General features: G+C 53.3%; 1 protein-coding gene and 1 long non-coding RNA gene across 5 annotated transcripts; one reads left to right on the forward strand and one right to left on the reverse strand.

Moving 5' to 3' along the window:
* Positions 1-582: 582 nt before the first annotated feature.
* On the reverse strand, positions 583-24,553 carry Dpt (dermatopontin). Of its 2 annotated transcripts, none has more exons than XM_078022278.1 (4): positions 24,305-24,553; positions 12,561-12,686; positions 4,665-4,772; positions 583-979 (listed from the first exon to the last, which is right to left on the reverse strand). In XM_078022278.1, exons 1-4 carry the CDS (start codon positions 24,418-24,420, stop codon positions 913-915), a joined length of 417 nt encoding a protein of 138 aa, XP_077878404.1. In that variant the 5' UTR covers positions 24,421-24,553; the 3' UTR covers positions 583-912. The 2 variants fall into 2 exon arrangements, with proteins under 2 accessions (XP_077878404.1, XP_005319895.1); XM_005319838.5 differs by having other exon boundaries at positions 24,110-24,548.
* Positions 16,003-20,260, forward strand: LOC120887450 (uncharacterized). 3 transcript variants are annotated; one of them, XR_005730700.2, is made up of 3 exons: positions 16,003-16,334; positions 17,852-17,971; positions 18,372-20,260. It is a non-coding gene; the product is annotated as an uncharacterized LOC120887450 (long non-coding RNA). The 3 variants fall into 3 exon arrangements; XR_013426339.1 differs by lacking the exon at positions 16,003-16,334 and adding an exon at positions 16,366-16,688 and having other exon boundaries at positions 18,098-20,260; XR_005730699.2 differs by lacking the exon at positions 16,003-16,334 and adding an exon at positions 16,368-16,688.
* Positions 24,554-26,260: the final 1,707 nt, after the last annotated feature.

Raw genomic sequence — 26,260 nt, forward strand, 5'->3', positions numbered from 1 at the left:
GGAGGAAGAGAGAGTCTCACCTCAGCAGAGGACACCCTAACCTAGGCAGGAATCCTCAAGGCCACCTTTCCCACCCAGACACCCAGGCCCAGTGCAGGAGGCTTGGCCAGCCGCCCCAGGGCTGCAGGCATGTGCCAGCCCCCCGGGAGTCCTGGGCTGGCCTCTGGCTGCCAGTAACCCCACACTACTTCCCATTCCCCAGAGCGACCCGGCCACGCTCATCTTGCCCAGCTCCCAGTCTGAGTCCCACTCTCTGACCTTTCTCTTGACATGATTCTACGGCTCCGTGGCCCCTGCACACACCCTCATTGGGGTAGACGGACCTTCGCCTTTGAGTTGGGGAGATTCAACTCCGCCCTCACCCCTCCACCCCCCTTTCACCTGCAGGTCCCCTGGAGCACAGAGGCCCTGTGGAGGGGGGTGGAAACACGTCACTTCAAGGCAGAGGCCTGCTTTGTGAGGACCCGGGTGTCATTCCAACAGACTTAGCTGAGAGCACCTGTGCTACACCCCTCCCCAAGCTCTGCCCGCCCGCCCTCTCCTTCCCTCCCTCCCGGGTCACGGTGCTGAACTCAAAGCTCATTTTACAGTAAAGCAGCAGCAAGGTGAGCCAGGCCCAGGAGGCGCCTGGGAGCCCAGTGGGCACATGCCCTGCAGGGCGTGTGGCCAGTCATGGGAGACAATTGCTACGGAATATGTTGAAAGCGAGAAACGCGGCTTAATTGTGGATGTCCTTATAAATGTGGTGCCATGAGAAGGGCCCAGGCGTCTGGCACGGCTGTTCCCGCATCAGGGAGAAGAAAGAGCGGCAGAAACAGCTAGGGGGGAGGGGGGGAGTTCCGGCTGAAGTCACACGCAGGACACTTGGGACTCCAGGCCCCTTCCTTTCGCCCAGGTCTGGCAGAGGCGGATCTAAGCGTTTGCAAATTCGCAGTCGTAGTCGGTCATGCGGCACATGATGAACTTCCACTGGCGATCCCTGTGGGGACAGTGGGAAGGAACGTCAGGGAGAGGAGCCACCCACCAGGGGAAGAACTTGCTGGGGAGCAGGATGGATCTGGGGAGCAGGATCGACCAAAGCTCACCGTGTCCTTGGAGGACTTGTCCCTGAAGTCTCCAGAGAACCAACACATCTGCGGGAGGCCTGGCTGCCCCTTGCAAGGGGACAGTGAGGTTCCAGCCACACAGAGGCTCCTGCTCCTCTCTGGTGGCCAGCTCCCCACAGCGTCCCCTGAGCACCTCAAGGACCAGAGGCTAGCGACATGGTGAAAGCACTTGTTTGACACCCTCTGCCTCCCTCTCTGGGGCCACTGTGTTCTCATGGAACCCCCTTGACTGAGCGCTCACGGTGCCAGTCCACCCTGCACTCCTGTGTGTCTCTTAAGAAAGCACTAAGCAGAGAAATGAAGGGAGGGGACCACGTAGGACCCCCCCCTCCCCAGGTGAAAAGGAAATGCCCGCCTTCTGGAACACAGGAAATGGAGTGGCCCTTGAGTGCAAGTGGGGAGGGGCCCAAGGGGACACAGAATTGCTCACCTTTGAAAACCACGGTGTGGCTACCTGTCAGGGAAGGTTCCTTGCTAAGAACAGGGCCATGTCTTCATTCAGCCATTTAATAACAATCTCTTGGGTGCCACCCTGCCCGACGCTCTGCTGACCCAGCCCCATTTAACAGTGTCACTGGTGGCTGGACTGGAAGCCCTCAGGCACCCAGCCTGCTCTCTCAGTGTCTCACGTGACTTGGGTTGAGGGGCAGAGGCAGGCTGGGAGGGCTAAGGGATGGCTTTTAGGGAACACGAGTAAGAGGTGATGGAGTCAGACTCCAAGTCTGCTGGACCTCACACCATGCTGCCCCCCAGCAAGGTGCCCCTGATCCCACTAGAGGACGAAGCTGTCATGCCCTTTGCCCAGTCCCGATAAAGGGCAAAAATAGTTTCCCTGTATTCAATCCTTCAAAACCCCCCAAAGCACCCTGGGATCCTTTGACTCAGAGTTAGCTTCTGAACGGGAGGTGGGATAACCACCGGTTCTGGGGGTCGATGTGCCCCCTGGAGCAGCCCACGCAGGCTTCCCAGCGTTGCCAGGTACCTGCGTAGGGCAGTAGGGAGGAGACGCCCAGTGCAAGCCTCTGAGGCTCTGGATGATCTATCAGCTATTCATTGGTGTGTGTTTCTACAAATGTCCACAGAGGACATGGCTTGTTCTAGATATTGAGCAGATTGGCGGCCAGTCTTGTGTACCTATGTACCAAGAAACAGAAGTAAATCAGACTTTACGGCCCAGCATTTCTACTGATTTTTAAGAAAAATTAACTAATTTTTAGTTAACTAATTGCCTAATCGATGCCAAGAGAGATACTTGGTCCTCAGAGGAGCAAGCTCTCCCCCCAGGCTCAATCTCTGGGTTCCTTCCAGGACAGGGTTTTCATCCGGGGGTGCATTTGCTCTCTAGTGAATATTTGGCAATGTCTGCAAACAGTTTTGCTTGTCACAACTGGGGATGGGACACTAGTGGCATCTAATGAGTAGGCTTCACATGCAGAACCATAGGACACACCTCTGTCTGTCTGTCTCCAGATGTCCACAGTGGTCATGCCAGTCCCCGAGTTCTTTACTAAAAGGGAACCACCATGATTTGCATATGAAGGCGGGCAGGTGCCCAGGGAGTCTCTCGGGCCATACCCTCCAACCTGGGCCTCAGCATCTTCACAAGGGCCAAGAAACCCAACTTAGAGATCCTTAAGCTGCTGATATTAGCGACAGCAGCAAAATTGCATGGGTATACTCATTTTGGGGGGGGGGGTGGTATTCATTTTTAAACAATGCAATGATGCATTCCTCAGTTTTCTATGATTCTAGGTTATCCATAAGACCGAACATTTCCAAACCATCAGGAATTGCACATTTGAACTGCCAAAATATATTTATTTTGCAATCATTTTGGATGCCCTTCTCTCTGTACTGCATTCCTTTCTGCCTTCTTAACCAGGAAATGCAGAATCGATTTCTTTCTGACCTGGAGACATTGTTAGGAGCACTGGACACCCTACTATGCGCAGTTGCCTGTTGCACTGTGGGGAACACCTCCCTGCCCAATGGCACAGTTTCCCTCGTTCACTGAGTTCTTGGCCTTCCTTTTGTTTAAAGATTTTTGTTGTGCGTCACATCATTCAGCTGTTTCTTCTCATTGATGAAACGAGTTTCATTCTAAGTAATATTCTCTAAGTTGCTCTTTTTAGAAAATAGGTAACTAAGTGAGTTAAGTTTTGATAACTGTGGGTCTCTCCTGTGGGTGTTTTGTTCTTCATGGAGCCTCCAATATCTACTGGGCTTTTCCAGAGCTACTTAATGTCTTTCTTAAAAAACAAACAAAAAAAACTCTATGCCATCTTAAATACGTTATCTTCAGTAAAAGGAGGTGTAATCTCATTTGAAAACATAAATATACACAAAAGATAAGTCACACTCAAATTCAGCATAGTTATCTCATGAGCTAATGTAAGTTTTATTCGGTTTGCAAAATATGCACTGGTCATTTTCTAGGAATTCATTTCTGTACAGAGTGACCACCACCTTATTAAAAGTAGGCAAGCCAGTCTTTGACCCCTGAATTACCCTGTACCTCTCTGTATCATAGTGGAACTGGGCCAAGCTCCAGGGGAAGGACATATCTGCAGGAATCTTGATTTTTGTTTTCTTATTGTTTTGTCTTGCTGTATTCTAGGTAGGGTTGGGAGCTGACCATGAGAGAGGGAATTTTAAAAGTTCATTTTTTTTCTTTCTTCTTTTTTCTCTTTCATATAAAAAAAATTCTAGCATTGTCAAGGATTGAGGCATTCCTTTTTCATTGTAATTATGTTTAGTGGGTGCCCTGGGGTCTGACTGTTAGTGCTTCGTCCCAGATTCATAGTCTGGAACCTGAAACCTGGTGTACTGGCATTAAGAGGCGGAGTCTCTTGGGAGGTGACTAAGTCTTAGGGGCTCTGCCCTCACCCCTGGGATTAGTGCCCTAATACAGAGGCTGAAAAGGAGCTGTAAGGACACAGGAAGTGTCCTTTACAGCATAGAACAGTCCTTCCCAGACACGGAATCTGCTGGCACCTTGATCTTGGGCTTCTTAGTCTCCAGAAGGTGAGCAATAACTTTCGTTTTTTTATAAATTACCCAGCCTAAGGTTTTATGTTACAGCTACCCACCGACCAAGACACTAGGCCATTGTATTCCTTCCCTCCCATGCCCCTCCTCTCCTCTCTTCCTTCCCGAAGTGGGGTCATGTAGCGTCAGGATTGGACAGGGTCCAGTGTGACAGTGGACACTCTGCCAACAATTTTTGCCTTCTTCTTTTGATGCTTGGTGAGAGAAGTGCTCTCTGAAATCAATGTGGGGAAGAGCTGGGGACATCAAGGGACACCAGGTTTAGGACCCCTCTGGGAGCAGGCGGGATCCACCCTCGTCTCCCAGGGGAGCCGCCCTGTGAACAGAGCTCCTCACACCAGCTCACCTCTCCTTGCCTCCTGCTGTCCAGCCAACTCCTGGGCTAGCCCCTGACCAAGCAGGAAACTCGGGAGGGAAAGCCCCGCCAGCTGTTCCTGCAGGCGTGATCTCAACTAGAACCGCTTCCTACCTCTGCTGCCCCCGACCCCAGGGAAGGGGTTCCCATCTCACCGTTCCACAGCAGAGAAAGTGGTGGTCGCTCCCCGCATGTAGTAATCGTAGTTGTAGGAGATCATGTCTATTTCCTCCCCATAGTGGCCTGGGTATTCTGTCGTCAGCCTGTGGGAGCACAAAGAGGGCAGGGGAAAAGATCAAGCTGGCCATGATGGCAGGGAGCAAGCAGAAAACAGAATGGAGAGAGGCGAGGGGGACATCTTGGGCTACAGCCCCCTCCAAGCCCCCCCAGACCCCAGGGACAGCAGCCTTCTCCCACCCCCACCCTCCAGTTCCTGGCTGGACGAGAAGAGGCACAGACTTCCCAGGCTTGGAAGCAACATCAAATAGTCACATTCTAGTCCAGCCACCTGGGATGATGCTTACAAAATGTGGATCATGACTCATTATTAGATCATAAAATTGATTTGGCTATGACCAGTTTTAAAAAGGAAGAAATAAAAAGAACAGAAGATATCAGAGAATGCATTGCATGCAATAAAGATCAGTCAGTATGCAGATGTAAATTTTTTGTATGTGTATGTATATTGATGCGATGTACCTATTGTGTAATAGTTTAATGCGTATTTCTTATCATGGGTCACAATTGAAAAAGTGTTCAAAATTATTCAACTAAAATGTAAGCTCCACAAATGTGAAGTTTTTGTTGTGTATGTTTCTCTGGCAACTAAAACAGTTCCTGGTACATAGTAAATATTTGCAAAATAAATAAATGTCCTTGGGAGAGTCATTTAATCTGTTTCCTGTTCTTATAAAAGAATGGAAGCCACCTTATGGTAAATACCAGATGTGGAATCATTAAAGATATTTGTTTCTTCCTCTTCTTCCTCTTTTCCCTTCTTTCTTCCCCAAGGTAGGGTCAATTCTAGGGTTCTCTTGAGCAGGCTTCTTGTGGTTCATCCTAGAGTAAACCTAGAGCCCCTGGGTTCTCATAAGGGCTTTGATCCTGGGGTCTTCAGACCAAGAGAGTCTTTTCAGTGTGAAGTGGGTTCTCCAAGTCTATCCACATCCCCAGGGCTGCCCAGGAAACAGTTAGTGAGTGAGCACCAGTGATTCCATTTGGTTTAGGTTGACCAGGTCATTGCATATCGATGGTGGAAAGATCTTCCCCACCACAGGCCGATGATCTTCCTCTTAAGATGGTGAGGAGGGTCATGAAATCTTGAGAAGCCTGAGTTTTCAGCTGCAGGGGTCCTTGGAGGATCCTGGTTTGGGTGCAGCAGGACAGTGGTCAGCCCAGGAGTTCCGGACAGGAGCAGAAACCAAGGCCACCCCTGGCTCATGGTCATTCCATCCACATTGCTCATCTCCCCTCCTTCTATCATTGTTCTTTCTCCAGACATGATTATGCTCTATCAGACGCCAAGCCCAGGCCAGAGCAGGCTGCGTGTGTCTGCTTGCTGTGCAGATGAAGGGAACCAGGCTGTTAGTTCAGGGCCCATGGGGGCCTCTGCAGAGACCTGGAAGCAGGACTTCTCCTCTCTCTCTCTCTCTCTCTTTCTTTTTTTGTTAAATATTTGTTTTTCAAAACCAACCTTTCTTTCTTTCTTTCTTTCTTTCTTTCTTTCTTTCTTTCTTTCTTTCTTTCTTTCTTTCTTTCTTTCTTTCTTTCTATGCAGTGCTGAGAATCAAACTCAGTGCCTCCCACGTGCTAGGCAAGGGCTCTGCCACTGAGCCACAACCCCAGACCCCATGGACTTCCTATTTCTAATGAAAATGTCAATTAACTGTCCCCTCCGTGGACCTAATAGGGCCTTGTTTGAATCCCACTGCTTTGTGATCCTTGAAGATTCTAATAGGGCTGAGCTAATGTTTACCCCCTCCCCAAAAAGAGGGGATTATGAATATTGCCAACGAGTTTTTTATGAGGGAACATGAATATTGCCAACGAGTTTTTTGTGAGGGAAATCCTTTTATTTCAGGGAACATAAAATGCTTTCCAGAACAAAACTGTTTGCACATGAGGTAAAAAGGTTAATAACCAATCATGTTTTCACTTCTGCCAAGAGAGTGTTCACTATCTGGCAATGGTGAATCAGGCTAAATTCAATGGCCAAAACTATTTGGAAATAATCAGGCTAGATTTTCATTTCTTAAGTTTGTATTGGCCACTACAATCTGCCCTCTGATTACTTGGATAGTTAAATATATTTGGAATTAAGTGGGGAAGAAAAACTTGCATATTTTGGTAAACATCAAGAAGCCTTAAGCCCCAAGGGGGAAAAGATGGTGTAATGCTTTCATTAACGAGGACTCTGACTTCATGTCTGATCACAGACAGACCCAGGCTGCCTGCCCAGCTGGACAGTGCATCTGAGAAGCCTCCTGTAGACAGGGCTGCTGCCCAGGGGGTTTCTAGAATGTTCTGGAGAAGGTGCAACACATGCTCACTGGTCCCAGTTGGCTTTGGTTTTGTGTGATGTTTGGCTGTTGCTTTGTTTTGTGTCATAAAACCATGAGGTCAAGTTTAGAATCGCTTTAAAAACCCTGAGTAAGGGAGATAGTAAAAGAAGTTGGGTATTGACAGAAATCACTCCTACTTTCTGAGACCAAGAACATGGAGGGAGACATGACTCCATCACTGCAGGAAGAGACCCTCCCAAACACCACTCATAGCAAGAACTTGTCTATTTCTTTGTGGTGCTGGGATTAGAACCCGGGGCCTTGTGCATGCAAGGTCAGCACTCTACCAACTGAGCTATCTCCCAGTCTGAGAACCTGTGTTTCACTGTGGCCCAGGAGGCTGCAGTTTTGAACCAGACGGATGTCTCCATTTAGTTGTTGATGACCTCGTTCCCTCTCCTCCCTCTCTCTCTCTCTCCTAATAAATGAAAGGCCCTGTAATCAATAGCTCCTCTGAGAGAAGAAAGAATTTGGACTTTCAGAGCTAGACACTGAGAGAGACAGGGTATAGGGACTAGTGGGGAAGACACTATGAGGAGGCCCCCTGGTCAGGGCCTGTGGGATGTGGCGTTGGCCTTCCTCAGAACAGGGGTGGTGCAGCTTTCTTGTGAATTTCCAGGCCACTTCAGGGAAATGTTGGCACAGCCACTTCATACTGAGTCTTGACCCACATTTCAAAGAAGCCTTCAGCTTGGCCTGGCGGAGGGAGGAGGTCAGGACGGTGGCTTTGCTGAATTTGTGGACCTGACTAGTGCCTGATTTAAATATCCTGTTCTGATGTCCTCTGGCAGACCAGCCCCACATATTCAGCAGTTGATTAAAATCGTGTCACCGTGTCGTGCTTCCTGCTGATGGCCACGTGGTGAGCTCAGGATCATCGGCACGTGGCCCCACGCACTCCTTCTCGGAGCCTGTGTGGGGAGGTCAGGGGACCCCCACACCTGTAGGCTTGATGCTCCACACTCCGCCAGCAAGAAGGTGCCCCATCCCGACAGCAAATCACGGAGCGCTTTCTTGGTAACCCAGCCTGCTCATGATCCACCCTCTCTACAGAGATTTTCCAGCAAAGCAGCGGGAACGAGAACCTGTCGACGAGGCCGCCTTGTCTGCCTTGGTGATGCCCTGGTGTCACCAACAGGTGTTGCAACTGAACCATTTAAATTATTTTTGCAAACATAGGAAAAATAAAACCCATTGCAGTTGTGCATGTATAAAGAAAGGTGCCCATGAAGGAGTAAGTACCCTGGTTACCCCCAGAGGGCTGGGCTTGGCCAGTGGGACTGAGGACCAAGACCTCTGCCTGCTCCCTGGAGCTGGGACCGGAGAGCGAGTGTCCGACATCCCTGGCCGACTTCTGGTGGCATCTGGGGTTCCTGTTTCATCAGTTCGGTGAGTGTCACGACCCAGGGAACACAGTCCCGGGGATATCTCCGGCTTACATTGGAAGAGGAACATCCCTGAGCATTCTTCACATTGCTCTCTTGGAACGGAGTTTCTGGCGCTCTGTCCCAGCCCAGGCCTGGTCGGCAAGCACCTTTGTGGTGACTCAGTTGACTTCATCAGCCACATGATGTCCCCCCAACGGCCCCCTCCACTAGAGTGACCACCTCCTGGCTCTGCTGCTGCTCCTGGAGGTCTCTTCTTCCCTCACCAGGTGAGGGACGTCTCGGTGCTGGGCAAAGAGATGGCCCTGCTCAGCCCTCTGAAAAAGGTCGCAGCCTCTGCCCTCAGCTCCCGCTCTGTGTATAGGGTCGCAGCTTCAGTGTGTGAGGTTCTGCTCCCTTCCACAGCAAAAGCCGCCCTCCTCCTCCCCGTCGGGAGCTCAACCCAAATCTACGAATTCTGCTCACTGTATATCCACTCATGTTCGCGGGTGACTGGTGAGGAGCTGCTGTGTGAGAGCTGAATGGTCGCCTCTGGAGCCCAGTAGAGGGGTGAGGCCCACGAGGCGGAATGAAGGACCAGACCTGCCCGCGGGGCCTGTCACTCCCAGCCTCCAGAGGACCCAGACTTGGAAATTCCTGTGTCTGAGGTGTGAGTCCCGGGAGGGGGACGTGGCGGGGAGGCCCTGGCCGTGTGTAGCAGCAAGGACAGGTCTGAATTATGAACATGGCTCAGTAGTGACACGGCCACTCCAGTTGAGGAAATGGATGACCCGTTCTGCCCAGAGGGGCTGCTGTGGGGCAGGAGGAGGGCCTGGTGGCTTGGGCCACCCAAGGTGAGGCTGTTAGTGGGGCCTCAAACCCTGGGGATTCCCAACACTTCCAGCTCTTGGGGAGGAATCCACAGAGAACTGCCCTCCCACCAGGCCTCTGGGAAAGCTGGTGTCAGAGGCTACCCTCCAGGGGCAGGGCGACGCACAACGGAGGGACCTGTGAGTCCTTCCTGTCCCTGACACAGCAGGACGGGGAGAGGGCTGGCAGACCCACCCCGTCCTGCACTGAGGTATGGACCTGAGGACAGGCCCTGAGCTTGGACTGGACGCTCTGGATGGGGAGAGAAAGCAATGGGCAGCTTCACCGATTCTGTTGTTAACTAGGGCTGTCCAGGACCTCGGGAGAACCACTCTGGCTTGGGACTTGGGGACGGAGATTGGGGAGCTAGGAGTGGGGAATGTGACGTCTGAGAGGCACAGAACCCCTGGGGTGAAGGGAGATGTAAGGGTCAGGCAAGTTGATGCCTGATTTTCCTGCCAAGATATATATTTTCCAGAGAACCCACTAAAGACCGCAGACCATTTAGAAAAGGAAACAATTGCTCAGTGCAGGCCTCTGGCTCCGGGGACACCCTCGGTCTCTGCCCGGCCAGGAGACAGGCTGGCGTGCGACGAGCAGCAGCTGGGCCTGCTTGGAGAGTGGAAGTGAGCCCAGCGGTCTCTGAAGGGCTGGGGCGCCTCCAGGGACATGTGTCTGAGGTTTGCAGACCACTGGACCAGGAATTTAAATTCTCCCTCACAAATAAATACATGCAAGTTCACATGCTCGTCCCATCCGGCGGGGACCGTTGGGTCACAGTGTGTCCGCATCCATCAGGAATGTGCTCTCTAGCCAGGATGAGCGAGCCGCACTGCCCAGCCAGAGACTGCACAGGCCCACATCAGAGCAGCACCTTGGTTCCCACCAAACAAATAAATGCTGCACTCATTTGGGAGTTGGCTCGTGGTCTGTTTTTTCCAGCCCAGAGTGGTGGTATGTCCAAATCCCTAAATGCTCTCAGCACAGAGATGCTGGACACTTTGCGAGTTCAAAACAGTGCACGATGCTCTCCAAGGGGAAGAGGGTGGTCCCCACTGTGGGAGCCGAGTTCCCTGGAGGGAGACCAGCCAGTTACAGTGAGGTAAGGGGAGGTCTTGTGTCAGAGAGTCATCAGCATTTCACTGTGGGAAAGTGCTGGACCCAGTTCTCACTTCCCTCGGCAAGGCTGTTAAAAGGATTCAGTAAAGTAATGCACACAAAAGACGTCTTTATCGGCTGGAAAGCTCCATCACAGCCGCCAGTCCTCCCCAGCGCCCGTCCCTAGGCCGAGAAACTGGCAGTTACTCATTTCACAGATTTATTAAGGGTCGACTTTGTGCCAGGCCATATGCTGAGATGCTGAAGAAATGTGCCCTAGAGGTCTCATCCGATTTAGAAAGACACTCTAGAACCCCATGACTCAGGCCGTTTAACTCTGAAATGTCTAGACACGCTTGGGCAGTGAGTCTCACAGCCTGCCCTGGTGCTCAGTAGACGCCCGTTCTGCCGCTTCTTCGAGGTTTCCTTGAACAGGCACCATTTCCTGTGGCCAGGGCAGCTCTCAGCTCTAACACCATAGAGAAGCAGAGCCCTCCAAGTGCAGGTACACCCAGGGGGCCCCCCTCAGGGTCTGCTTGCCCTGCCCTTCTGAGTCTCAGTGCTGAGGCGGGATGACCCCACACCTGTCAGCACACATCCACAACACCAGGCCCAGCGACAGGACACAACCCGATGAATCCATCTTGTTCAGAAACATGACCGCCCATGCCCTAACCTGATTAATCAGAGGCACGTGGACGCCTGGGCAGAACAACCAGGCGCACAGGCTCACAGAACACAGCAGATCCTGAGAAGAGGCGCACCCAGGACGGGTCAGAGGCACCTGACCCCGTCCCCTGTCACTCCTCAGGAGCCTTGCCCAGGAAATTGTCAAGGACCAGCTGTGCTTATTTACATCGTGAAGGCTTTGAACGCCAGAGGGAGGCTAGTTCCATCCTGAGACAAGCAGATGGGGCAGGAACACAGCAGAAGGCCACTCCTCAGGCCCCAGCAGGCTGGCAGTCTCTCACCCCCTCTCCTCTCCTCTCTGGAACCTTCATCCTCTCTTTGAAGACAGTGCACCTCTGGAACTGAGGCATCGGAAGCTCGGAAGCCCTCAAACACCTGGTTCCCAGCCATCATCCATGGATGGTCTGGAGGGAGGGCGGGCTCCAGACCCGGCAAACTTCTGCAAAACCTGCTTAAGTGCATCACCCCTCTGTGCCCCAAAGACACTGTCCCCCAAAGCACTGAGGCTGTTCAGAGAGAAAGAGGCTGTGCTGTGGGGAGGGGAGGAGGGAGAGGGAGGAGAGCTTGCAGGAGGACCACACAGAGACTCCTTCCACCCACTCCCTGGCTGGGACCTTTGATTTGGGACTCACCAGGAGCAGGTGCAGGAGGCTTTGTGGAAGGAGGTTGGGGAGCTGGGGGGCTGGGGAGGGTGCTGCTCCTTCAGGCAGCCACAGACCTCAACTGAAGGGACTCTGGGTTCCCTGTCAGTGCTTCATGCTGTCTCTCTCCCTAGGGACCCCGAAAGCCTCTCGGGCCTCTGGAGTAGCACTGGCTGATGGCAGAGGCACACAGAACCCGCCAGGCGGTCCTGCCAAGCGTCAGACTGCAGAGATGAATCACTAGCCTGAACCAGCCTTCAAGTGTGGTGACATTTTAGGTCCCTTTGTCCAAGGCAGAAACACCAGGCTTGTAAGGACCTGGGACTGAGTTATCTGGGTGAATAACAAACACATTCTCCCAGTCCACTGGACGCTTAGGTTGGTGGACACTGGGCATGAGCCGAGGAGAGGAGAAGAACAGAACCCCACAGGCTGTGATTTCAAATGGATCCAGAAAGGAGCAGCAGCTCCTTTTCTGTCTGTAACTATGTCCTAGAACCAACCCACGACAGGGCTGGTTTCTCCCAGGGGGACGCGGGGATCCAGGCCCCCGAGTGGGTCTTGCAGCCTTGGATGTGACAGGGAGCTGGCATGGAGGAGGGAAGAAGCTCAGGCCCACGGTCGGCAGGCCTCAGTCAAGGCTCAGCACCCCTGGGAAGTGGCTGGGCACTTGGGGTCAGGCCCGGCCTTGCTCCATGTTGTCTCCCTTCTGGTCAGAGGAGGAAGGGCACCTTGGGCAGCTGCAGGCTCCCTGCAGTGCAGCAATTCTAATGCGATCCCTCATCCTCATGGGCTTCCCTGCAGCCCCAGGGTCAGGAGGGACTCACCAGCAGGAGTACGGGCACCTCTTGCTGTAGCGGCAGCAGTAAAACTGCCACTCCCGGTCCAGCACCGACTCGAAGTAGCGGCTCTGGAAGCCCGCCACCAGCCCGTTGTTGGAGCACGTCTGGTACCTGAGGAGGAGAGAGCAGACCCAGAACCTAAGACGCTGACCCACAAACAGACCTTCCCGAGATCCCCCAGACACCACCTGCTCCTTCCCTGGCCTGATGCTAACAATATGTTCCCTTTTTATACAAAAAATAGAAGTTAGGTAGAAATGACAAATGCTCACCATTAATATTCAAATGACTCAGAGTCTCTCAACTGGAGGAAGTTAGAGGACACTGCTCCTGAGACACCTCTATGGATATGTAGTTAGGTGAAGGAATACATAAACGGGTGGTTATGAATTCTACAAATGCAACATTGTATATTTTTCAGGCCATTTAAAGTAAAAGATAACATTAATCATTTTACTTAAGAGGTGGGAGAACATCTTTACTACACGCATATGAGATAGTGCACTATTTCCAAGATACACAAAGAGCTCAAAAAACTTAACACCAAAAAAATAAATAACCCAATTAATAATTGGGCTAAGGAACTGAACAGACATTTCTCAGAAGCAGATACACAATCAATCCACAAATATATGAAAAAATGTTCAACTCCTCTAGCAATTAGAGAAATGCAAATCAAAACTACTCTAAGATTTCATCTCACCCCTGTCAGAATGGCAGTTATCAAGAATACAAGCTATAATAAGTGTTGGGCTGAATGTTCTCTCTGACATGCAGATGCTGACCCATAATGGGGGACAGGACATGGGAAGAATGGGGGAACTTTGGGCAGAGGGGAGGAGAGGAGGTAGGAGGGCAGGAAAGATGGTGGAATGAGATGGACTTCATTACCCTAGGTACATGTGTGACCGAACACACGATGTGACTCAACATCACTTACAACCAGAGAAATGAAAAGTTGTGCTCCATTTGTGTACAATGAATTGAAATGCATCCTGCTGTCCTAACTAATTAGAACAAATAAAGAAGAAGGAGGAGGAGGAGGAGGAGACACATATAAATCCAGAGAACTGAGGAACTCAAGTCCATGGACTATTCTCTGCTAACAGCATCGCAGCCCAGAAGTGTGCAGGGCTCTGTCCAGGGCTACCACCCCAGGTTCTCAGGGCTGTCCAGGAGCCTTGTCCAAGCCCTAGTGCCACAGGGTCCCCAGCTGCCCCAGTGCTGCCGAGAGGCCAGAGAGGTGGGCAGTCCCCACAGAGGAGCAGCAGGCCAGTGGAACTCAGCTCCCTCCAGGGTCCTTCCTGTCCTAGCACCGAGCCCTGCTCCTCACACGTGGCAGCTCCGCCCCGTCCACGGTCCAGGAAGCAGCTCCACTGGTGCTCAGCTGTGCTGCTCCTGGAACTGGCCCTTGTATGTGACGGCACCTTCCTTACCAAGGGTGGGCTTGGAGCAGTGCAGACGTTTCTTCCTCTGTCCCATCTCCAGCACCACCTTCTCCCATCCCCCAAAGCCCACAGCACCCAAAGTTTTGCCCCTTTCTGCTGGGATGATGAGGGTGCTGCTCAGAGGGTTCTCACCTTACCCAAACATGACCTTCACGGACTGCCCTGGTCTGTGGTTTATAAAGAGGAGAGGTTTCTGTAGTTCTGGTGGCTGGGAAATCCAGCCGCCTGGTCCTCGCCTCTGGTGAGGGTTTTCTTGCTGCATCCTAACGTGGTGGAGGGCATCTCAGGCAGAGCAAGTGGGCCAGCTTGGGCCCCTATTCGCCATCATAGGGCCCCTCCCCCATGACTGCCTCTCAGGGGACCCACCTCCAAATACCGTCTACATGAATCTGGAGATAAAGTGTCCCATACGTGAACTTTGAAGGACACATTCAACCCCAGAACAAACCCTTACAAAATAGGTCTTTAGCCACCTCCGTGTCTTGGCGTCTTCTACTCATCCTGGCCTTGGATGTCCCCTTTCAAGAGTGGGCACAGCAGGTAGTTCGTGACTCAGCCTGATGGCTGCTGGGATACAGCCCAGAAAAGAAAAGTCCCAGAAAGTGTCAGAAGCAAGGTGACAGTAAGTGCCCGGGCTGGCCGTGGAGAGGCCTTGCTGGCACGCAGACCAACACCGTTGGCAACTGGATTTTATTTTGTTCTTTTTCATTGCTGGAAATGAACTCGCAGATCTGACGAATCTAGACATTAATCAGGTTGCTTATCCCTGGTTGGAAGGCGTCTTCCCTCTCCATTCGTTCGGTATCCGGGTACTCAACCACACACAGGCACATTTGGGCTACTAGGGGGGAGCGCCGTGGGTAGCTCTGGGGCCTGTCTCCCAGCATGCTCTCTGCTGCCCAATTCCTAGCAACGTGGGGGGGAGGCGACCTCAGCAGGAGCCTAAGAGTCAGAGCCAAGCTCCTGTGCCTCTGGGGAGAGAAGGATCAGCACATGGTGCTGGGTTCTGCCTCTCTCCAGCGCTGGGCTGTGGCTTTCCTCTGACAGAGCCCTCAGGACTGGGCTGGGCTGTGACCTCCCTGGAGCCACGGTGCCACGGCTCCCATTGTTCTGGGCACTCAGCAACCCTCAGCAGACAGGGTTCCCACGGCAGTAAGTTCCCTTAAGTAGAAATAGACGCAGGAAGATAAGCTGAGCAGAGTGCTGAGGGCAAGCCAAGTTCCGCGAATTCCCCGCTGGCCGGCAGCCAGCCTGGTAGCCCGCTGTGTCACCTTCTCACACACCACCCCAGGTAACACTGCCCAGAGAAGACCGACTGGACCCCACAGGCACCAGGCCTAGGAGCACGGGGTGAACTGCCAACCTGCTCCCGGCACCAGTCAGGCTGCCTTTCGGTAGAGTGAGCCTGCTCAGGAGCTGGTAGTGAGAATCATTCCCTCCAGGACGGGGTCTTGGAGTGATGCATTTCCACGGCGTGCAGAGTGGTGTAGCAGAGAGGCTCCAAGCAAGGGCCCTGCTGCCACTGTTATCCCTGGCATCTGGCACCTGGCTTCCTTCCCCAATGGCCTCAGTGTCCTCATCTGTAAAGTGGACATAATAGTTGCACCTACTTACCAGCTCACTGTGCAGATCACACGAGACAGTGCACAGAAGGTTCCTAGGAGAGTGGTGTTCGATGCTTAATAAATCTCTCCTGCTGTCATTATTAATATTATTGTTTGGTTCCAGGGACTGAACTCAGGGTGCTTAACCACTGATCTGGGGCCCAGCCCTTTTCTATTTTTTAGTTAGAGACAGTGTCTTTCCAAGTTGCTTAGGATCTTGCTAAGTCGCTGAGGCTGGCTTTGACCTTGCACTCCTCCTGGCTCAGCTCCTGAGTCACTGGTATTAGGTGTGCACCACGGCACCCAGCTCCAGGCTGTCATTGTATTCATCTCGTCTGCAGTCGCTGGGGGTGCACTTGGTGAAGCCACTCCCCTCGAGTGACAGGTGGACTCCCATACACCCTAGCGACCACCTCCCTGAGGCAGAGCTCGCTGCTGTGGGAGTCTGGCCACCCACACTGTAGCACAGATGCTTTATTATGTCTTATCACCTCCAGAGGAAGTGCAGTCCTGTGGGAAACAGTCATTTAATCTTTATTTTGCATTCCTCATAGGCCCTGACCCTGGCCCTGCAATGTTAATGGAAGAATGGATGAACTGTGACGGCGCAGCCGTTTCCCATATCGGAGGCAGAAGTGACTTGTAAGAGCCCATCACTCAAGTCTGTGCGAGGCCCTGAAACTCCTCCAAGGGTTTCCATGGAGCTGGTGAGCCATCTGCCTGGCTGTGCCCGCCTTCTCCCTCAGCGGCCTGCGGAGGGCGGGGCGCCGGGGTGCTCTGCTCCACCAGCCCCTCTCCTGCACGGCTCTCTCTGTCCCTCACTGTTTGCAAAGCTTCTTCAGACCTGCACACTGACCTCAGCTGCAGGATTGTAGGCACAGGGCCAGGCCTACAGAAAGGAAATGGGGGAGCCTGACCGGGCGGGGGGAGCTGGAGGGCCTACATCGCTGCCGTTACCCCAGCTCAATTCCAAAGGAAACAGTGGTGCAAGGGGGTGCCGAGGCTCTGATTCACTCCACAGCACCCACTTGTCTCTCCTGAGCGGTCGGTCTGCAGGACAGGTGAGTTGGACTCACCCAGAGAGGCGCCTCCTGCTCCACTCTCCCCCCTGCTCTCTCACCGTCCCCCGGAAGCCTGAGAGTCAATTTCAGTGTCACAAACTGCAGCAATATTAGCCCTGCTCCACCTGAGACTAGAGGCTTTCTAGAGGAAAATCACAGGGCAATTACTCCTCCTCTGACAAGAACATTTTCAGACTGTTCTCAGAAAATGACCTTTCTGAAAATGGCTAATCTCAGGCCATCACTCTGAAAGCAAATTTCAGACAGAAAATTTCTTCTGCCTCTGCAATAGCAAAACAGAATCAGCAGGACATAGAGAGGAGCCCTTGGAGGTCAGCAGACAGAGTGCTGGGCCCAGCTCTGACCTCAGCATGTTCTGTGGAGCCCCACCTAAGCCACTGAGAGGATTCCATGACGTAATGCCAAGGTGTGACTGAAGGTCCAGGATCCAAGTTAGGATTTATCCTTGGCCAGAGCTCATGCCCGTGAGCTCTGGGGGAGCACGAAAATTAAGTCCGTATTGCCCTATTCCCGGTCACTCTGGCCAGGCTTTCTCATTTTGTCTGGATTCTGCATCAAGTCCAGGGCCACTGGGCAGGAAGGACAGCGGGAGCCAGACCTGGGAGGTGGGTGAGCCTGTGGGTTGTGTGTGGACTGCTGCATTGAGCTCCGGTCCCTCCTTCCCTGCTGGGCCCAGGTTAGACTTACAGAAAGTGTGACCTCTTGGCAGCTGCAGTGGGGTTGGCTGGGTGAAGAAGGGGGTGAAGGGACACAGCACCCTGTGGTCAAGAGCCCTCAAAGTCTTACACAACGGACAGCTGGTTGTGCTGGGTGTTTCCTTCCCAGCTCCCAAACATACAGGTGCAGTCAACGTGTGCTGCCCTATCCCCGACCCCACTGCAGAGATGGGCCAGGTCAGTTCTGACTGGGATCCAGATGTGGGGGCCGTGTGGCGTGGCCTCCTGACGCCCTCAAATGTCTTCCCATTTCCTGGAGCTGGATGGGGCTCGCAGTTGTACCAGGAGGGCTTCATTCTCTTAAAGCTTTAACTTTTGGTGATACTGTCCTCCCCAGAATATTTCTTTAAGTTGCTGTCAGGCTCTCAAAACCTGGTCCACAGAACTGTGGAAGGTCCATTAAGTCTTTCCACAAACGTTCCGTAGAACCTGCTCTGTGGATGTGTTGCACGTGGTCTGGGAACCTTGCTGGAGGTCTGGTACTGATGAGCAGACCTCGTGGTGGTGGACATCGGAGATAAGAAGCAGATGGAGAGTGGAGCACGGGTAGGGACCAGCGGGCAGGGACCAGCGGGCAGGGAGGGCAGGGCAGGGGCAAACCCAGCTGGGAGGCAGTTGCCCGGTCAAAGGAACTTTTAGAGTTCTGGATTTTTCTCTTACGCCCAAACCCAGTGACTCCACGATCCATCTCACCCTTCTGCTGACACATGTACCCATCTCTGCAAAGTGACAGGATCATGTGAAGGGGAAGAGACGCTGTTTGTGAGCCGTCTGCAATGCTATTAGAGCTTTGTAATGTTGTGAACAACCAATAAAAAATAAATAAAAGGGACCAGTTATGAAATTTAAAAAAAATAAAAAGAAAGTAGATCCCCACCTCCCCAACTCCAAGAGGTCCTCCTTCCTTGACACTCCAGCTCACACTGCTTTGTCTTCCTTGTGACAGGTCAATAGGTACCTCATACAACATGTCCTGTCACTGAACAGCCTGTGGCGTGACAGTGTCACCACCTATGACCCATCCTCCTTCCAAAGGTATGGCGTGAGCAAAGCCCCGCTGTTCCCAGTCTGCCCCGCTCCCGCCTGCAGCTAGGCGAGAGTCCTGCTGTCCACGTCCAGGTTCAGGCCAGCAGTCGGGACCAGGCATCAAGGCAGGAAGCAGCTTCTCTGGATGGAAAGACCTGGCACAAGGTAGAGGGCAAACACCTCCCTAAAACAGAGGCCCTGGCCCATTTTGGAAAAACACACCTTGCGGAGACTACCACAAAGGCCCTAAGAAGATCCAGAGCATCTAGTGAGAGGTGTTCACTGTCCTGGAAGCAATTCCAGGCCTTTCAGGCAAGGTCCCACGCTACTTCAGTGAGTTTTAAGTTGTAACAAGCTACTGATGACGTGCACTTAATGTTTAGAGATCATAATTGAATTAGGTGCTTTAAAAGCAAAATGGTAGGTATCAGACAATCTGGATTTCTGCTCCAACTTTGTAAGTGGTGGACAATGTGATGTTTATCCCCATGAGCCCCGATTTCCACAGAGTAGTCATTGTTGGTCACAGCAATGCAAATGCAGGTTTAGAGAGGCTAGGTGATTTTCTTACGGACACCAGCCAGTAAAATACACACATCACCTCATTTAATTCCCACAACCACCGCGGGGCCCATAGATGCAGAGACTGAGGGTTTGAGGGTTGGCCTGGCTGGGTCAAGGACGAGCTGGGGCTGTGTTTGGGGAATTTTCTGTCTGACTCCAAAGTCCTTAGACGTTCAGAAGCACAAGCACACCTCCCGACTCTGCAAGTCTCTTACTGATTGGAGGATCGTAGCGGGCAGGAGCCCAGGGACAGGCAAATCTCTGAAGGAAGAAGTGGATTGTGCCTTCCTTACAGGAGCTAAGAGCGCTTTGCTCCCAGACAACGGGTTCCCAGTACTGAGAGTGACTTGGAGGGAAGGAAGGTCAGGGGGAGTCCTAGATCTGCCAACCCGCTCTCCCCACGGCCTTCTTGCCCTCAGAAGTCCTCCTGCGTGGATTCGATGACTTCTTTGGCTCAGCCCACACCACGGCCTGATCAGCACCTCTCTCCTGCCCCTGACACTGGACGTCCGGCTGGCTGCCCTGCCGTTCCTGAGCCATGAGCCGGTGGTGGGTCTCCCTCTTCAGAGCCCTGGTCTGCCGGGTTCAGACAGACACAGCGGGTACGCCTGCTTTCCACTGCGGTGGTGAAGGCCCCCAAGGCTGGACAGGACCTCGTCCAGAGCACAGACCCTGTGTGAGGGACCTCAGATCCTTCCAGTCTGTGAAGTTAATGACCATAAGCACAGGATGGAGGAGAGCGTATGAACAAGGCCCACGTCCCCACGTGGATCTGGGTCAGGACCACAGAGCTTGCAGAAATGTCCCGTTTCACTGCTTTCTCAACTGTACTTCCCTGGGGCTCCACCTCCTAATCTGTGGTGTGACTGCTCCCAGGCCTTTCCGTCCTGGGATTCCCGGTTTTGGCGATGGTCAGTTTGCCTTTTAAATTCCAGGTGTACTCCACAGCCTTCGGTTTTATGTGCCTGTTAGCCTTTCATTTTGAAGAAGCTTCACACTGACCTAAGAGCTTTAAAGACAACCCACGAGATTGATGTCTGCCCTCCATCCTCGCTGCCCTGGGGGCTACCTTTCAGAACCTGGGGGTGTTTGTGCCTCATAAGGAAGTAGCCAGCCCAATCTTCAGACTTCACTGGGATTTCACCAGTTTTTCTACTAATGCCCTTTTCCTGTTCCAGGATTCAAACCAGATGCCGTGTGACATTTGGTCTTTAAAGCTTTTGAAATAAAGAGTTTAGTGGTCTACTTTTTAAATTATGGAGACATGAAGACCATGGGAGAATGCAAACTGAATCAGGGACACATCCTGCGGCAGGAACATGCGTTGGCGATCCCCCTGGTGTGTCTCTGAGATCCTCAGGAGGTCTTCAAAGACCATTCTGCATCTTGGCACATGTGGAAAACCAAAATGAGGTGTGAACCATAAAGCCAAGCTCTTGTTGTAGACACACACGGGAAGGCTGGGGATCAAAGACAGAGCAAAGTGACCTCCTTCACGGGGACCTTGCAGGGAATGGGGGCCGGGGTTGGAATTGGGGGCACCTCCAGCACTGAGGAGACTTATCGCTCACCGTGTGCTCACGGGGCCAAGGACACCAGCACCCCCTGGGCCATACGGCTACTGCAGTAGAGGAAGCTTAGAGGGTGGGCAGTGCTGACCTAGGGAAGGCAGGGCCCTGCACTGGCTCACAACCAGGAAGGGGCGGCTGACCGGGGCGGTGCAGAGCCTTGGGCTTCACTACGGTCACCTGTGGAAACCAGGTTCCCGCCTGACAAGTCCAGCTTCCCATTCGCCTGGAAGCCGACACAGCCCTGAGGGGAGTTTCCCTGCTTCTCTTCTCATTGTCTGAACTGTCGTGGGCGAATTCATAAATTCAGCTCTGGTATAAACGGGGCCCCTACACAGGACACTCTTCCTCCAAATTCAGTTCTGTGAGATCTGCCTTGCCCGAAAGAGGCCTCATCAAACGCCTCATTCACTAGATCTTTCTGAGCTGCCACTGGTAGGAAGTCATGAGCCGGGCATGGGTCTAGTTGCAGACTGGTTTTAGAGCGCTCGGTACCTTTTCCTGTAACATCCCGTAACGCCCTCTACCGACATGTGAGGAGGGTATCCTCTCCTCCTCTCTCTTCCTGTGCCAGGGAAAGAAGCAGAAGATAGAGGCGTGGAGGCAAAGGCAAGCAGAATGCAATGGTTCTCCCTGCCCTGACTCCATGTTCTGTCAGTTCTCTGAGGCCGCGGAGCTGAGAGATGACACAACAGGAGCCGTGAGTCCAGGCTCCCTGATCCCAGCCCAGAGCTCCTTCCACCACACAGCATCCCAGCCTCCCTAGAACATTCCAGTTTTACACAGGACCGTGCCAACCCAAGTCAGCGAACATCCCCTGGAGTAGCTCAGGCCTGCCCTCAGTAGCCCACCTCCTGGCCATCATTGTGGTGGAGGTGGGCGTCTGGGCCTGGGAATCCGGCATCCCAAGACAGGGTTTTCAGCAGAGAAACAGGAGGAACCGTGGCTTTACTGGCTCGGGGCTCTGATGGCAGTGTCCTTTAGATGGTGCCCCATTATTAGCAAGGTTCTCCCGCAGGTCCTGGACACTGTTGTCACAACTCTCCCCCTCTTAAAATAAAACGTACGCTGATTTGCTTATGTAAGGTGGCCAAGTTGCACACAAGCATAGACGCTTCCCCCAGAAAGGACAAGAGCTGGCAGCCAATGGGCAGACGTGATTGCTCCCCAGCCTGTGAGCAATTTCTTTCCTTTCAAATATTTCACTGAGACTGGAGTCTGAGCTCAAAGTCATGATCATCTGAAAAAATACCTGGGGGTTAATTGGCATCCGTCTGGGGCGGCCAAGTCCCATGGAAAAGAGGCTGTTCTGCATGTTCAGCCTGTGATTAGCAGAGGGGGAGAAGGTCAAGAGCAGGTGGAAGGGAGAAAGGAAGGGTCACTGGGCCCTGCACACCAGAGTGCGGAGAGGAGGAGGGGAGACGGCGGTCAGCTTGTCTCTGGACTCCCAGGGGCCAAACCAAACCTGTGACGTCCTCTCCTTCCTCTTTGCTTGGGGGTTCCTGACAAACCAGCCGTGAGTTGGCACATTGAAGACTAGACATCGTTGGCTTCCCTCTCTGGCAGGGAGGACAAAAGGATCCGCAGACAGCAAGAAAGGCAGGGCACTTCCAGGCTGCGCCGTGCCTCCCTGGGCCGCAGAGCTTGCCCGGCTGAGTGCCCGTTTCCAATGAGCTGGGAGCCTGAGAGTGGAGCCCTGGGCCAAGGTCATGTGGCACATGGTCACTAGCACCAGGATCCATGCCCAGTCCTCCCGACTCAGTGCAGGGCTGTCCTGCTGCGCTTGAGGAGCTCGGCTGAGTGCTCCTGTTCGGCTGCCCTACAAAGGCTGTCAGAACGAGGCCCTAACCACATGAGGGGCCTGAACCGGAGGCCTGGAGGGACAGTGTAACTAGGTCATTTCCGTGCTGCGTGCCGGCAGCGAGCCTGGCTGTGGGGAGTGCTGGACTCTGTCCTGTCCACAAGCAGGCCTGATCTTGGAGCCAGCCATCGGTCTGAAGGGGTTTGGGATCGTTAAATCTGCCTGCCGGAGGCAGAGGGATGGACGAGGAAGGCCACTAGGGCTGTGCAGGCAGCCTCTGGGCCCAACTCCCTGCCCACAGCTGTCCCTGCCCACCCTTCCCCAGGCCAGCAGGGCCCCTGCTCAGCTGCAGTAACCAGGCTGGCCCTTCAGGCTGGCCCTGAGCTAGAGATCCGCCTCACCCAGGATGAAGGGCTAGCCTGGCCCCAGTCCTGTGGCCCAGGCTCTGCAGACAGAGGGTGAGCTTCAGGGCCAGGGCCCTCGCTGGGTGGCAGGAGTGCCTCTCGGAGCCTGTCACTGCAGCTAAGCACATCATCTTGGGAGCTAAGACTTTCTGGATCCAAATCTCAGCTTCCCAGCTGAGGAGAAGCACCAGTTCTAAGACCACAGTTTGTCTATGGAACGATTCATGGATTTGTTTGCAGCATTAAATGAGATAATCCATACAGAGGCTCAGCCTGGTGCCTGCTGAGGGTCAGCACTCAATAAACAGCAGCTGTTTTTGTCAGAGGCCCCTCTCGCCTGGCTCCTCCACCCACCGGTGTCTCTTCCTCTTGGACTGTGGTCGTGTGACCCCTGTTTTATGATGGAGCCTCCCCACCCCCACTCCACACAGTGCCACTGCAGCCCCCATAGAGCCGTCTGGCTCGCTCCACAGACACACCCTGGCAGCTGGCCAGTGGACTTCCTGCGCCCCAGGCCTGTCTCCCCAGGTTGGCCTCTGCCCTCCGCCCTCCGCCCCAGACCCGGAAGCCCAGGCTCCACCCAGGTGTTGTGAAAAGCTGGTGCTGGGATGGGCTTCTGACCGAGTGCCCCTGGAGCTGGACCTGGCTGGGACGGTCACCCCCACTCGCTCCCACTGGGGGAAGTGCACGCTGGAGCCCGTCCCGTACCCTCAGGGGAGGACAGGGCCTCTCTCTTGAGGCCTCCCGTAACTATGTTCCCGCAACAGAACCCTCTCTAGGTTTAGGCAGAGAAGATTCTCGGTCCCCACAACTGAGAGAACATGGAGGCAGGGCGGGAGAACCACTCATTCTCTTGCCTCCTCCCCAGGTCCTCTCTCCTCTCCCCAGTCACTCCTCTAAACCAGTATTTCTCAAACTCTCTGTGTGGAGGGTCCAATTGCTTCTTTTCACCCAACTTCTGTGGACTAATGCTTTTGTGAAATAGTTAAACAATTTACAAAATGGAAATGGGGTTCCAGTGTCACGGCAGTGTGAAGTCACCATAACGTCTCTTAAGCAACTTCAGTTCCTGTGGTGTCCATTCTGCAGACCCCACCAGCCCCTGGACCCAATCACGAGTAGGTTCTATCCCTGGAAGGAACAAAACCTCAGGGAGCCCACCTGCGGGTGGCCACCTGGGGTCTGTGTCCTGTCTGCCACGGGCAGCCCTGCCCCACCTGAAGCACGCCAGGGGAAGGTGCAGGGAAGGCGTGGTGCAGGATGTGCCAGGCGGTGGGCACCCCATCCCCTGAGAGTCCAGGGCCCCACCCGCAGCCCTTACCATTCCATGCCGGCCCTGTTGATCTCCTCCCACCAGCACTCCGTGGGCTCCCCCAGGCGCTGCGGCGTGGGCATGCAGGCATAGTTCCACTGCCGGTCAGAGCCCTCCTTCTTGCTGAAGATGCTCCTCACGGCCACCACGACCTGCCCGTGGGGACACTGGAAGCTGAAGCCCTGCCGGTTCAGGTTCACCCACCCGTCATCGCTGTAGTCCTGGTACTGCTGGTACTGCTGGTACGGGTCCCAGTCGCCATACTGGCCCCAGGCCACGGTGACCAGCGGCAGGAGCACCCACAGGACAGTGAGGTCCATGCTTGCCTGGCGTTTGGCAAAAAAATGTCACCCTAGGTCTGCAGGGCCGACTTTTATACAGCTGCCGTCGACATGTGGCTTCCAGATGTGGGTGAACGGGGTCCAACTGCAGTGTGTCATCGCTTAAGTGAAACTTTTCCAGGCTGAGAAGTTGGCCATAAGTACATCCAGCTTGTTTTAAGGTGGAATTCTAGGAACATGCAGGGAGCGTGTGGGCTGGAGAAAGTCCCCAGAGAGAGGAGGACTCTATAGACAGATGACAAGAGCCAACTGGTCCTCTGCCCTAGGAACACTGGCCTGGGAAAGCCCCTGTCTCTCCACCACCCCCTGCCACGCCACCCCTCACTGCAACCCCTGGACCTGTGCTCCACACAGCCCCTGTCACAGAGATGTCCACAGAGCTGTCTCAAAAGGCAAAATAGTGGGAAGAAGGACAGCGTCACCCAGAGCCCTGCAAACCTGGGCGCCTGGTCTTAGCCCAACACCTTGAACCCCAAGTCCAAGTGTGGGTGTCCTAGTGGCAGGGCGGCTCTCGGGAGGCCCCAGCTGCCTATGGAAGTACTGTGCCCATGGAAAGATCAGTCGGCATGATTTCCACCCTTGAGCATCTGCCATCGGACCCGCCCACATCTAGAAACTGCTCTGCTCTCAGATTACACCGTGGGTTAAGTCTGAATAAACCACTTTTACCCTTCACTGTCCTTTCCTTCACACTGAGTTGTCTCTTGTTGAGGTACAATTTATATGTAATAAAGTCTCCTTCTGTGATCCTTGGCATTCAGTTGGGTAAGCAGCACCGTAATCAAGGTAAAGGGTCCTGTCAATCCCACTCACCCCTCTGTCCCTTGCAGCCAGGCCTTTGCGAACCCCAGGTCCCTGGACCCAGTGACCTACTTTCTGTCCCTGCAGTTTTGCCTGTTCCAATGTCAAATGAATGGAATCAAGTCTGCGTAGCCCGTGTGTCCTTCTTGCCCTTGGCGTACCCCTCTTCAGGTCCACCGTGCTGTTACCTCTGAGGAGGGTTCCCTGGTAAGGATGAACCCCAAGTAGTCCATACCTTTACCATCTGAAGGGCATTTGGTCGTTTTCAGGATTTGAAAGTTAATTATGTAAAATTACATAGTCATGATTATGAACAAAGTGCTATAAACATGTACAGGTGTTTGTGTGAAGGGTGAACAAACTTTTTTGTTTCATTTGGGTAAATACCTGGATTGGGATTGCTGCATCATAAGGTACATGACATTGTGGTTATCGACTGATCATACCTGAAGAGCCATGAATCTCCTTCAGTGCCAACTCCTGAGCTCTATTTCTACTTTAAACATGTTTTCCAGTGTTTTGTTGTTGTTGTTGTTATTGTTGGAACTTTATTTTATTTATTTAGATGCAGTGCTGAGAATCAAGCCCAGTGCCTCACACATGTAGGCAAGTGCTCTACCACTGAGCCCCAACCCAGCCCTCCAGGTGGTTCTGATTCACACCAATGTTCAAGAACCACTATTCTCAAGGAGGTAGAGTCGGTGAAAAATTATCCTCTGCGTCCCACCCTGGCCCTACCCATAGACCACTTCCCAAGAGGCATTCAGGCAGATTACAGATCAAGGTAGCCTCAAAGGAGAACCAAAGTCACACCTGAGAGTTAAGCCACTGTGTGTGTGTGTGCACATTTATGTGCGTGTGTGTGTGTGTGTGTGTGTGTGAATGTGCCCTGATGATCATGAACAGGTGAACAGGTGTGTGAGTCCCAGTCTGGTTCTCAGCGCCACCTTCTCCCACCAATCTATTCTGTTCCTAAGTAACCGCCCAGGGCTCGAAACTGGACACCTCCCAGCTGAGA

Source organism: Ictidomys tridecemlineatus, chromosome 10, assembly GCF_052094955.1.
Source record: "Ictidomys tridecemlineatus isolate mIctTri1 chromosome 10, mIctTri1.hap1, whole genome shotgun sequence".
Taxonomy (NCBI): Eukaryota; Metazoa; Chordata; class Mammalia; order Rodentia; family Sciuridae; genus Ictidomys; species Ictidomys tridecemlineatus.

Bases quoted from the DNA above. Each gene is read 5' to 3' on its own strand.
- Dpt (XM_005319838.5), bottom strand. From the start codon at position 24,420: ATGGACCTCACTGTCCTGTGGGTGCTCCTGCCGCTGGTCACCGTGGCC. The intron at 4,773-12,560 runs GTGAGTCCCTCC...GTGCTCCCACAG, and splicing joins AGGTGCCCGTACTCCTGCTG to GCTGACGACAGAATACCCAG. The intron at 980-4,664 runs GTGAGATGGGAA...CTGTCCCCACAG, and splicing joins ACTTTCTCTGCTGTGGAACG to GGATCGCCAGTGGAAGTTCA.